This window comes from Notolepis coatsorum (assembly GCF_963971535.1).
Source record: "Notolepis coatsorum genome assembly, chromosome: 10".
Lineage (NCBI taxonomy): Eukaryota > Metazoa > Chordata > Actinopteri > Aulopiformes > Paralepididae > Notolepis > Notolepis coatsorum.
In genome coordinates, this window is record NC_140174.1 from 130719727 (window position 1) to 130733823 (window position 14097).

Here is a 14097-nt window from a genome sequence, read left to right on the forward strand (position 1 = left end):
TTCCAGTTAATCTTAAAGCCTGACAATTTACCAAAGTCGTCGATTATCCTCAATAATTTTGTGGCCGACCGGGAGGGGTCGTCCATGAAAATCAGCAGGTCATCCGCATAGAGAGCAATTTTGTGTGGAGTATTATTGACCATTATGGGGACGATGTCCTCCGATTGCCTAATAAATTGGGCCAAAGGTTCGAGGGAGAGCGCGAACAGTCCTGGGCTCAGAGGACAACCCTGTCTAGAAGATCTGGAGACTGGAAAGAGTGTGGAACAGTTTTTGCCTGTCAGTATCATCGCAGACGGCGAGGCATACAGGACTTTAATCATATGAATAAAACTCTTCCCAAGACCCATGACCTCAAGTACCTTCCACAGGTATGACCACTCAAGTCTGTCAAACGCCTTCATGGCATCCAAAGACAGAACTGTGGATGGAGTTGTATTGTCTTTACTGTTATCGATTACATGCAACAGCCTCCTAAGATTATCTGCAGCCAGACGCCCCGGGATAAAACCAGTTTGATCGCAGTGTACCAATACAGACATAAATCTCTGCAGGCGACGGGCCAGCACCTTGGCAAACACTTTTAAATCGGCCCCGAGAAGACTCAAGGGTCTATAGCTACCACAATCATTGGGATCTTTGTCCTTCTTGAGAAGTAAAGAAATCAACGCCATATTGACATCTCTTGAGAACTCCCCTTGTTCGATAGCGTAATTGATCATATCGAGCATCAATGGACCCAGTTGGTCCCAGAAAGCTAAATACACTTCGGGTGGAATACCATCCCAGCCTGGTGCCTTACCCCTCTGCATATCAACAATCGTCTCCCTCAATTCCACGAGAGTAATCGGTCTCCCCAGTTCCTTGGCCTCTTCCTCAGAAATGTGGGGTATCTCAAGCCCGCCAATGAACGATTCAAATTTAGAGTCATCAAGATTACCCTCTGAGCTATATAACTGTGAGTAAAACTCTTTAAAAGTGTCATTGATCTTTTTCGAATCAGTAGTGACTGCACCCTGGCTCGTCCTAATCGAGGGGATATCCGAGAAATGATCATTTGAGCGTATTTTCATTGCCAATAGATGGCTAGGTCTGGAGCCGTGAAAATAGTAATTTTGTCTTGTCCTATGTATCAAGAACTCAGACTGTTGTTTAAGTATGGAGTTTATTTCTTTTTTGACTATCTTACGTTGTGTGTTTAGTCGTTCATTATAGTTAGTTTGCAAGGATGCGTATAGGTCCGCATATAATGATTCCAGTCCTTCTAAGCTTTTTTGACCGGGATTTTCGCAAATTGGAGGCAAATAGTGACATGACCCCTGACAAATCCTTTCAATGCGTTCCACAGGACCCTAGGGTCTTCTACTGTGCCAACGTTGATCTGCAAAAATTCAGCTAGTTTACTCCTGAACTCAGAACAGAAGTCATCGTTCTTTAGCAAGGTCGAATTAAAACGCCATCTGGGAGCTCTTGCGGAGAGCCTGCCAAAGGTTGCCGTAAGGAAAATCCCCTTGTGGTCTGAGAGAGCCAAGGGAACCAATGAGACATCGAAACTATCAAACATATTAGGGGACGCGAATGCATAGTCAATTCGAGAGAAGCTTTTGTGTCTGGCTGACATGTGAGAGTAATCTTTGAGGGTGGGGTTGGATAAGCGCCAAAGGTCTGTGAGCCCCGTGTCCTTGGCCCACATCCTAAGGGCCTTAGAGGCCCGTTTTTGGTCGTTCGTTTCAGAGGGCCCGGACCTATCCATCTCCGCATCCCAGCACGCATTCAAATCGCCACCCACAATGAGAGCGTATCCATTAAGTTCCAACATATTCTTCGTGATTGTATTATAGAACGCTGAATCAAATGTGTTAGGAGCATACAATGCTATTATAGCCATCTTCCTATGCAAGAATTCAACTTTTGCTATAGTAATCCTTCCCTCCGTGTCCGACCATACATCCAAGACTTTGATATCAAGGTTACGTCTTGTAACTATGACTACTCCTTTCGTCTTATCATCGGCTGAGGATGAGGAGATAACGTGATATTGCCGATTTGCCAGTCTTGACACGTCACCTACCAATAAATGCGTCTCACTAAGGAGAGCAAGGTCAATATTTCTCCTCTTCAATAGCCAAAGGACACTGGCACGCTTGTGTGGGGCGTTAAGCCCTCCTGCGTTCCAAATTAAAATATTCAATTTAGCCATGGTCGAGCTCGTCTAAATGCGTAGAGAACATACCAGTGCAGCCAGGCTGAGTACAGAGGCGCTGATCCAGGCGGGCCCAGACGGTCAATTCCAGGAGTTCAGAGGAGGAACAATTACACACATATAAGACAACAGTACATAAAACACATAAAAATACCACCCCAGCTACAACCCCCCCTCCTTCTACTCTAAACCCTAACCCACCCGTCCTATTATAAGCCCCCCTATACCCACTCTCCAATCCCCACCCTATGCCCCATCCACTGAGGATGGTCATCTTCCTATCACTTCCCACTATAGACATGGATCCAATAAGACGCTCCCCACTCTAACCCCCCTCTAGATAAACCCCTGAGTAAACCCCCACTAGTCCAATAAACACAAATAATAATAAAAATAAAATTCAATAAAGATATCGGTCGAAAACCACCTGAGCCCTGGCCCCAACATAAGACAACCATAATGGTAAAAATAGCCATTATTAAATAATAACTCCACATCAACCTGCAACCATCTATTTCCGAATCTGCGCTTCAACGTCGCAATGTTATCGCCCAAATGGGTACAGGAAAATTTAAAACAAAATTAAATTAAAGCATCCCAGCCGATAGTCTAAGGCAGGATCGGGTCACAGGTTAATTGTGCAAAATTGTGTGAACAATGTCAATTAAACAATGACAATAATAATAATAAGAAAGGGAAAAAAGGGGTTATGGTTAAAGTGCACCCCTGAAGCAGTCCCTCTGATCAGGCACAACGGCTGAAATGACATAACCTATGTAAGAATCGACAATAATAGGAAAAGGAAAAAGAGGGTTATGGCTAAAGTGCAAGCAAAGTTAAACCTGACCCAGCCTGTTATCACATATTTATGTATATTCGTTCGAGAGCCAACGTGAACCTTGGCCCTAACATGACAGCTATAATGGAAAAATGTGCCATTATTATATAATTACTCAACATCAACCCTGTGACCATCTACCTCGTAGTCTGCATATTAATGTTGCAACGTTATAGTATAAATGGATAAGGGAAAATTCAAAACAAAATCAAAGCATATCAGCAGTTAGTCTAAGGTAGGATCGAATCACAGTTAAATTGCTCATTCAAATGCCATTAAAACAGCGACAATAATAGGAAAAGGAAAAAGAGGGTTATGGCTAAAGTGCAAGCAAAGCTAAACCTAAGCCAGCCTGTTATCACATATTTTATGTATATTCGGTCGAGAGCCAACGTGAGCCTTGGCCCTAACATGACAGCTATAATGGAAAAATTAGCCATTATTATATAATTACTCAACATCAACCCTGTAACCATCTACCTTGGAGTCTGCATATTAATGTCGCAACGTTATAGCACAAATGGATCACGGAAAATTCAAAACAAAATTAAGGCATATCAGCAGTTAGTCCAAGGTAGAATCGGATCACATTTAAATCGCGCATACAGATGACATAAAAACAGCGACAATAAGAAAAAAAAAGGAAAAGAGGGTTATGGCTAAAGTGCAAGCCATATAACCATATAGCCATAAAGTGCAAGCCATACCCGACCCAACCTGTTATCATATATTGTATATGCATATTCAACCGACCTTGGCTTCTACTATTGGATCCCAAAGCTCAAAACAACCTGGATATAAAAATAAAAGCATACCAGAAGTTAGTTAAGGACCCGATCACTCTTGAATTGTGCAAACCAATGTCACTTTGAACAGCAACAGCAACCAAAATAATAATCGAATGTCTCAGCGCAGACGATAGACGAAGCCCGCTTAGCTAGCCCGAGGCTAGCGCGTAAGCTAGTGATGAATCCGGATAGCACGTTAGCCTATTATGTACATTGTTCAGCTAGCTCGTTAGCTTCCAAAGAGGCGATACACAAGTACGACCATGAGGTCAGCTTTAGCAAGTAACAGAAGTCATTGGGAAGCCCCGCTAGTTGGATGGGCAGTGGGCAGTTAGCATGTCTGGGCATGACAGCAAGTATTTGTGAATAGTCGGCCTAATCAATGAATATAGGCCCACACCGCCAAGTCACTCACCCGACATAGATATCAAGCAACAGTCTCGGGTATCCCCGCGAGATATTCCTTCGCTTTAGCCAACGACCAAAATGAACACTGACCATCGACCTTCTCCAATACAGATAATTTCGCGGGAGCGAATAACGTGGGCCTCAGGCCTAGTTTCCATAGCTTAGTCAGGACCACCTTGTATTCGCCTCTCTGTGCTTGAACCTCCGGCGTAAAGTCTTCGAAAATGGCCACTTTGTGATCGCCAAGCCTCAGATTACCCCTTCTGGTACGAGCCGACCGCATGATGAGTTCTCTCTGCTGAAGCCTGTTCAGCTTGACTATGATGGGCCTCGGCTCTTTGTTCACGCCGGGAGAAAACCTGCCCGCTCTGTAGGCCGACTCACAGACAGGAGGCGAAGGGAGGACGTCCGTCCCTAGTATTTTCTGCAGCAGTTCGGGCATGGTCTCAGAGAGACGGCCTTCACCGCTGGTCTCCTGTACTCCAACAATCCTGACGTTGTGGCGTCTATCCCGGGACTGCATCTCCTCCATTGCCGACTGTAGTTTGTTGACTTCAGCCTGCCTAGCCAGCAGGGCGGATTCGAGACCCGCCATCCTCTCGCACTGTAATGATACCTCCGTCGTTAGCATGGCTAGTTCGTTAGCATTAGCCGATGAGGCAGCGTGAATCGACTCCATCCTATCTGTCAGCGGGACCACCGCCAGCCGTATCTCTTCCGATATCTCACGACGGAGGTTGACACAAAAATCCGCCAACACTTTCTTCTGTGCTTCAGCGACGCGTGCCTCAGAGTCTGCGTGTAGCTTGGTCATGACCAAGAGCACAGCTTCGCTTATTTCCCCGACACCGGACGACGATGCGGCCAGGCCCGGTGGTGGTGGTTTGCTGGATGGGGCGCTCATGGCTCTGGTTTCCACCCCCGTCATCGCAGAAAGTAAAAAAAAAATCGACGACAGTATACTAAACACGACGACCTAGCAAACAGATAAAAAACAAATAAAAATAAAATAAAGACTAATGGGGAGAAACGTATATTCAGCACGGTAGAAGGGAGCTCATGTGAAACACGTCTACTCCATGATCGCTCAGCTCCGCCCCCCCCTAGTATTCAAATTATTATAGTTTTTCCCCCCATTCACATTTTAACAATGAAATTCATTCTGATGGCCCCTGGTATGTTTTACTGGTTTCTTTCTTTTTTTCTTTTTCTTCTTTTTTTTTATCTACTTTTTTCTCCCCATTTTCTATTTTTTCTCCCATCCCAATTTCGTATTATCCAATTCTACCCTCCCCTGTCTCGAACGTTGTTAGACCATGCCTCCCACTGGTCGGCTGCAATGTGGACGAAGCCTTGCATCACGTGTCCCCTCCGGTACACGAGGAGGCAGCCGTCGCATCTTTTCACCTGCACAGCGCGATCTCTCAGTGGCGAGGAGTAACGCGTGGGAGGCTCACGCTGCCCCCGATACTTCCTGATTCTGCTGTACAGGCGCACCAACCGACCTGTAGGAGTCGCTGTCCACAACGTCCGATCCCCACCCACCGGCTTTCCCACCCCCTAATACTGCCAATTGTATTAGTATGAACAACCAGCCAAGCCGGAACCAACACCGAGAGCTGGGCTCGAACCCAGCATCTCCTGCGTTAGTGGCGAGCGCCTTGCCCACTGTGCCACTTAGCCGCCCAGTGTTTTACTGGTTTCAACTTGTCTCTGTCTCCACCAGGCTGTATGTGTTACTGGTTTGAACTGGTCTCTGTGTCCACCAGGCTGTATGTGTTACTGGTTTTAACTGGTATGTCTCCACCAGGCTGTATGTGTTACTGGTTTTAACTGGTCTCTGTGTACACCAGGCTGTATGTGTTACTGGTTTGAACTGGTCTCTGTGTCCACCAGGCTGTATGTGTTACTGGTTTTAACTGGTCTGTCTCCACCAGGCTGTATGTGTTACTGGTTTTAACTGGTCTGTCTCCACCAGGCTGTATGTGTTACTGGTTTTAACTTGTCTCTGTGTCCACCAGGCTGTATGTGTTACTGGTTTTAACTGGTCTGTCTCCACCAGGCTGTATGTGTTACTGGTTTTAACTTGTCTCTGTCTCCACCAGGCTGTATGTGTTACTGGTTTTAACTGGTCTGTCTCCACCAGGCTGTATGTGTTACTGGTTTTAACTGGTCTCTGTGTACACCAGGCTGTATGTGTTACTGGTTTGAACTGGTCTCTGTGTCCACCAGGCTGTATGTGTTACTGGTTTGAACTGGTCTCTGTGTCCACCAGGCTGTATGTGTTACTGGTTTGAACTGGTCTCTGTGTCCACCAGGCTGTATGTGTTACTGGTTTTAACTGGTCTCTGTGTCCACCAGGCTGTATGTGTTACTGGTTTTAACGATAGGTTATGTATATAACCTAGTTATATGAGTACTGGCTGAGCGTCTCGCTCTTTCGCCATATTGAGATATACCTCATCTCCAGTACCTACTGTACTTCATTAACGAAACAAATGCACCCATGCACCTGACCAGGCCCCGCCCCAGTGTCCTCCTATAAGACACCAGGCATGGTCATACTCGCCCTTCCTCGGGAAAAAGTTTTCCATCAAGAAAAACCCCACCAAGGGACCTCAGGGCGCGCTAAGAGCGAGACGCTCAGCCAGTACTCATATAACTAGGTTATATACATAACCTATCGTTATATATTCGTACTGGCGAATCGCGTCTCGCTCTTTCGCCATATTGAGATATGGGACAGAGCAGACGCGTGGCCCGACAAATGTACCCCCTGAGGACCCGCAAGCCCTACCACCAGGGGGGAGGGGAGTCCCGTCACCCCCCCTTCCTAGTGAAGAGGGGGCGGCAGTCAACTCCACCCAAGTGCGAAAAAGAGGGAACTAGAGACCCCTAAAAACGCACAGCACAGGCGGGACCACGTGTGACACATCACCTCGTGGCACACACCCCTGCTAACCCACCGAAGGGCGGGACGCAGGGGAGGTCCCAGACCCCAGAACCGCCTGGGAGACAGAAACCCCAGTCATGTCTATGAGGTAAAACCTAACGAAGGGACCCGGGGAGGAACAGGAGGCCGCAGCACAGATGTCCTCCACCGAGGCCCCCCTAACAAGGCGGCAGAGGCCGCCACCCCACGAGTGGAGTGCGCCCTGACACCCCCAGCGGGGGCCAGCCCAGCCAACGTGTAGCAAAGGGCAATGCCCTCGCACAACCAATGTGACAGGCGCTGTTTTGACAGAGCCTTACCAGCGCGAGAGCCACCGTAACAAACAAAGAGCTGATCGGTAGCCCTGAGGTCCTGAGTCCGGCTGAGGTAAACCCCCAAAGCCCGGACTGGACACGACAGGTGAAGGCTCGCCTCTAACTCACCAGTGTGAGGAGGCGGATGAAATGCCTGAACCACAATATACCTGGAGCGAAAAGAGCTCCGGATATTCTTTGGCACGAAGACTGGATTAGGCCTCAGAGTCGCACCGCTATTGACACGAATAGACAAGCACTCAGGCCGCACCGAGAGAGCACAAAGCTCACCCACGCGCTTAGCGGAGGTGATGGCCAGCAGGAATGCAGTCTTGAAAGACAGCTGTTCCAAAGACACCTGCTCAAGAGGCTCAAACGGGGCCTCAGACAACCGGCCTAGGACCAGTTGGAGGTCCCAACTCGGAGACAACGTTTCACCGGCTTAAGGCGCAGAGCGCCAAGCAGGAAACGCTTCACAAGAGGGTGGCTGAACTAGGGCTGGGCGATATAACGATAACGATAAATATCGCGATATATTTTAATAATCGATATCGAATATCGAAATGAAAAAAAAAAACGATTTTTTTTTTTTTTTTTTTTTTACTTTTTTTTTTTTTTACCTGCAACAGGGCAGTTTTAAAACCAGAGACAGTGGACAGACTTGTCTTTCTTGCCTGCAACTTAAAGTAATGGCTTTGCTTGTCCAAATGACAATACTGACCAAATTCAGATTTCTTTTTCTCTTGTCCATTTATTTTGTTTGCTTTCTAATTTAAAATACATTTTGAAACCGTCTGTACACAGTAGGCTATGTGTGCTAGCAGAACTAGACTCCAGTCACGAGTCACAGTGCACATGTGCGGTGGTTTGTCCACCAAAAAAGCGCCAAAAGATCGAAAATAAACTAGCAGAGCCAGAACTGTTCAACTCCTCTGGAGCCACAGCCAGCAGAGAAGCCGGTTTACTTTCGCTTTTAAACCAGCTGCAGCCTGAGAACTGGAGTGTGAGGGGATGTAACACTAAAGATGGCGGCAATGACAAAGAATTGCTGCAAAATAAACATACATCTGTTGTTAAATTTTTTTTTTTTTTTTTTTTTTTTTTTTAATACTTATAACAATTCGATAATTATCGATATCGAGAAATAAAATTATCATATCGTTACCACGATATGATTTTTTTCCATATCGCCCAGCCCTAGGCTGAACAACGTAACGCCCTCAAACCCCACATGACATGAGGATATAGCTGCGGCATATACCCTCACCGTCGAAGCCGACAGTCTATCCAAAATAGACTGAAGGAAGGAAAGGACAGCGTCCAGGGGGTCCAAGCCCCCCACTCTACACCACTCTTGGAAAATACGCCACCTACCTGCGTAAACCGCGATAGTGGAGGGAGCATGCGCGTTCCGGATGGTGTCGACCACAGAAGGGTCCATCCCCTCCAGACTCACCCTCTCAACAGCCAAACCATCAGTGGCTGGCCCAGCACAGGGAACTGCCACAGAGACCTGTGCGCCTGAGAGAGGGTCCGCGATGACCAAGGAACAGGCCACGGCGGGGCTACCAAGAGCTGGATCAAGACCGGGAATCACCAAGCTACGCCCCGGTCCGGCGCGATCAGGTCCTGCGCTCCCGACGTACCCGCTCCAACAACTGACCTATCAGACGTATGGGGGGAAAAGCGTACAGAATCCCGGGCGGCCATGGATACATCGAGAAGGCATCCACCCCCAAGGGAGGATTGTCCCCCCGACTGACCGAGAACCACAAGGGGCACTGGTGAGACTGTCTGCTCGCAAACAGATCCACCGAGGCTTCCCCGAAGCGTTCCCAGACCTGCCTGACTGTCTGGATGTAGTCCCCACTCGTCGTGACGAAGACCGCCCTGCGACATCACATCTGCGCCCACATTCTCCCTGCCAGGGATGTGGAGCGCCCTCAGGCTGCGCAGATTGCAAGACGCCCACAGCCAGAGCTCGAACGCCGCCCGGTGCAGACGGATGGAGCGTACTCCACCCTGTCTGTTGATATACGCCGCTGCCGTCGTGCTGTCCGTCCTGACCAACACGTGCTCGCTCACCACCAAGTGGCCGAGCCGCTTGAGGACCAGGAGGACCGCCTTCAATTCCAACACATTGATGTGCATAGCAGACCGGGCAGCATGGACCGTCCAGCTGCCCCCCATTGCGTTGGTCCGACACGTCCCCCCTCATCCCGTGAGGGAGGCGTCGGTGAAGACCGTGACGTGTGACCGCCTGCCGCCCATGGGGACCCCGCTGGTGAGGGTACCAGGCCTCCTCCAGTAGGCGAGATCCCCCCGTATCGACAAGGGAACCTTCAAACGTTTCCATTTGCCTCTCACCGGGTCTATTCTCAGACTGGAAAACCACCTCTGTATCCTCATGAAGAGGAGGCCAAGAGGGACCACCGAGTGAGCAGATGCCATCATACCGAGCAGGCGCATCACATACAGCGCCGTAACCGTCCCGCCAGGACGGAGACCCCCGAGCGCGTCGAGGATAGTCACTCGCCACCGCTCCGAGAGGGTTGCCCTCATGGGCCTTGAGCTTAGAACCAAGCCCAAGTACTCCACCTGTTGACTGGGAAGAGGTGTACTCTTCTTCCAGTTCACAGCAAAACCCAGCTTGGTGAGGAATTCCACCACCAGCCTGGTATGAGACCTGGCGACCTCCTCCCACCGGCTGAGGAGCAGAATGTCGTCGAGATAGAAAAATATTCGTATCCCCTGACGACGTAGAGGCTCCAGCGCGGTCTCTACGCACTTGGTGAATGTGCGGGGGGCCATAGAGTAGCCGAACGGCAACCTCTGGTATTCGTACGCCATGCCCTGAAACAGGAAGCGTAGGAATTTCCTGTGAGGAGGGATAATCGGGATGTGAAAATACGCATCCTTCAGGTCTATGGAGGTGAACCAGTCTCCCACCCTGACAGCGTTTAGCAGGTGTTTGACGGGGGGTTGTGCGAATTGCAAGACAAGCCCCCGCCTCAACGTTCTCTCCATCCACTTCGACATATGGCACTGCTGTAGCCATATGTGATAATACTCCCAAAGTGCACCCGCCGCCATTTGACGCTGGCCCGCTAGGAACTGTAAATAGGCGGCCCGGTCCCACCCGCTGTGCGTAGCCAACCCTGGACCCGCTAACCGTGCGGGCAGGGCGTTTCGTGGAGTCGGGACATCGGTCCCTGATACAACCCACGAGGCAATCGCACCCAAGGGGGGACCCCGACAGAAAGGGCCGGTTTGATAAGGGGAGAAGCTGACATCATACCAGGTGACAAGAGCTCCCACACTGAACACCCCTCCAGCATGCTATTCTGCAGCTGGACATGCAAGGTGTGAGGCCCCCATGGGTTCCTACACACGTAGCCCTGCAGTGATATTACTACCACCCAAATCACGCGCGCCTGCCAGACCACTGCCGGGCTCTCCAGAGTGGGAGGCACCAACGTGATACCCGGCCTGACGAAGGCGAGGTCGGGGAAACCCGCGCTGAGCCTGAAGAGGCCTCGAGTCCCCCTGCTGACAACCTTTGAAGGTGACAGACGTAACACCAGGCTCACCAGACGCAGAACGTGTGGCGAGGGAGCCACGTGACAGCACAACATTCTTACGGACAGACCCAGTCTCAGCCATCAACTGGGTGTCAGCCCCTGTCCCCATGAGAAGCGAAACGTGGGGCCGCTTGCGCTTCATTGAAGACCCGCAGCCAAAGGAAACAAATCAGAGCCCCTATTCCGCTGGTGTTGGGGGAGGGAGTGATCGGAGAGCGGGCTGCACACAGCAGGACGGCGAAGTTTTTTTATGGCATGCTCATCCAATGTAGCCGATCCCTCGGTCACTACGAGGCCGTGCTCTCACCTCTGGCTGCATGGTGTGAGGCGGTGTGGGGCCCAGGTCAAATACTGCCCGCGTTTCCGCAGAACGACAAAAAAGTCCTTCCGCTGAAAGAGGAGCCTTAAGGAGAAGAAACCTTTCCTCCTCCCCAAGGGAAGACTGCTCCAACCAGAGATGCCTATTAATAAGAGTTGATAGCATCCTGATCCTCCCTGCGGTTATAGCTTGCGACTGATTCAAGATTTCTATAACCCCAAAAACACGCACGACACGCACATGTTTTCAGCGTCAGCTGGCCCTGCAGCCCCACTACCCGACACCAATGTGGACAGAAAAACACTGCTGACACTGGCAGCTAAATTCCATCCTGTGGCGGTATAAACATCATCAGTCCATACTGCCACCTGCCGGGCCGACTTGCTCTCAAGCGTCGGCTTCCGGGTGGGACACCGTTCAACCCTGCCAGGGCAAAGGATCGATGCTACCTGGCTCTCAAGCCAGGGCACACCTGCCTTGCGCCCTGTTGTCAGCCCATCTACCCGTAAAAAGGGTAAATAAGTCTCAGCAAAACCCCCCACATTAGCTACCGACTGACCTTCATCAATGAACCGGTTAAGAGGAGGGAGAAGCGGTGACATCCCACAGCGGGGAACAACGGAACAGTGACCCAGCATTACAGCATTAGCATTAGCAGCGCGCTCCAGGATAGCCGGGAAAACGTCCAACTCAGAGTCACGTTTACCCAGATATCCTGCCCCATGCGCCAATACACACTCGGTTGTCTCACAGGACAACAAGCAGTATTATTAACGCCAACATTAATGCCTGATGGCACAGGGCCTACCTGAGCGTGAGTTAGCCCGACAGCTAAACATTGCGCAACGTCCCTCGATCCGCTGTCAGAAGACGAGTAAACCCCAGGACAGGCCTGACGCGCCGTTGGAACATGCCGAGAAGATTCCAGGGTCTGGAAAATCTCCGGCGAAACCCCAACATTGTTCAATTTCTCCCTGCATTTCATAACAGCTAGTTCATGGGATGCAATGCACGTCCATGATGGAAAACGAAAAAAGAGGAAGGGCGAGTGTGACCATGCCTGGTGTCTTATAGGAGGACACTGGGGCGGGGCCTGGTCAGGTGCATGGGTGCATTTGTTTCGTTAATGAAGTACAGTAGGTACTGGAGATGAGATATATCTCTATATGGTGAAAGAGCGAGACGCGTTTCGCCAGTACGAATATATAACTGGTCTCTGTCTCCACCAGGCTGTATGTGTTACTGGTTTTAACTGGTCTCAGTGTCCACCAGGCTGTATGTGTTACTGGTTTGAACTGGTCTCTGTCTCCACCAGGCTGTATGTGTTACTGGTTTGAACTGGTCTGTCTCCACCAGGCTGTATGTGTTACTGGTTTGAACTGGTCTCTGTGTCCACCAGGCTGTATGTGTTACTGGTTTTAACTGGTCTGTCTCCACCAGGCTGTATGTGTTACTGGTTTTAACTTGCCTCTGTCTCCGCCAGGCTGTATGTGTTACTGGTTTGAAATTGCCTCTGTCTCCGCCAGGCTGCGACAACCAGGTGTACATCTGGAACGTGGGCACCGGCGAGGCCATGATCAGCCTGGAGGACATGCACCCGGACGTCATCTACAGCGCCTCCTGGAACCGCAGCGGCAGCCTCTTCTGCACGGCCTGCAAGGACAAGGGCGTCCGCGTCATCGACCCGCGCAAGGAGGAGATCATAGCGGTGAGCGGAGCTTCCACAGCGCTCTGGTTCAGGGTGGAGCTTCCACAGTGCTATATTATAATATTTACTATAATATTTATATCTGATTATATCCCCAACTACCCATTATTAACACGTGATTTACAGGCTGTAAAATAACAGGTTTCCAATGTGATTAACACATTCCCTGCCAAAAACGTTTTTACTCGTTATTGGCCGCCAATCGAATAACGCCAATAATGAGTTTACTCGTTTTTGAGATCGTTATATCGTTTATTCGCTATATCTATTCATAATTCATAGCTGCAGCCTCTGGTATAGTCTTCAGACCCTGTCTGAGCTGGCAGACGGTCAACACCGCCCTCTACTGCCAGGCGGAGCTATTGCATCTCATTGAAAATGGGCTTGTGTCTTTTAGGAGGCGATCTGAGCCGGGCGGGCGTGGTTTAAATATTCAGGCGAGCCACTTCTATACAACGATGGCATAAGTAACTCTGCCCGCCCGCCCGTCATTGTGAAACGGTCGGTAGTGTGGTGCGGACCTCCACGAGCATTATTTGGAATTGCGATAAGATATTTTGATTATCTCTTTTGCATTACATCAGATACAAGGTAAGAACATCATATATGAATTTGATCGTTGATCTGACATTTATTTCTACCCCGATCACAGCTATCTGTGTGGACCGTGTATGACTGTTTACCGTTGGCTGCGGTGGGGGTGGGGGGGGTAGCGCCCCGCTACGACGGTCATTTCATGTATGGACGAGGAGACATAATAGTGATAATCTAGCATTGATTTCAGGATGATTCGATAATCAGCCGAAAAATTACAACGTGATGACTGGATTACAGTCAAATGCATTTTTCTCACCTTTTCCTGGAATTACTGAAAAACACCCAAACCATACTCTATTCAAAACGGTATAAAACGGAAATGTACCGATGAAAAAACAATCTGTCTCTGCAATGTTGACTAGAAGCAGCTCACTGAGACCCGACGGCATTATTAGACCCATAGATATAA

General features: G+C 49.5%; 1 protein-coding gene across 2 annotated transcripts in view; it reads left to right on the forward strand.

The window, feature by feature from the left end:
- The window catches only part of coro1ca (coronin, actin binding protein, 1Ca), a 210963-nt gene that overhangs the window by 152958 nt on the left and 43908 nt on the right, over positions 1–14097 (forward strand). For both annotated transcript variants that reach the window (XM_084323731.1, XM_084323730.1), the window contains exon 5: positions 12910–13091. In XM_084323731.1, coding sequence (XP_084179857.1) covers positions 12910–13091 — 182 coding nt within the window. The remainder of the gene's footprint in view (positions 1–12909; positions 13092–14097) is intronic.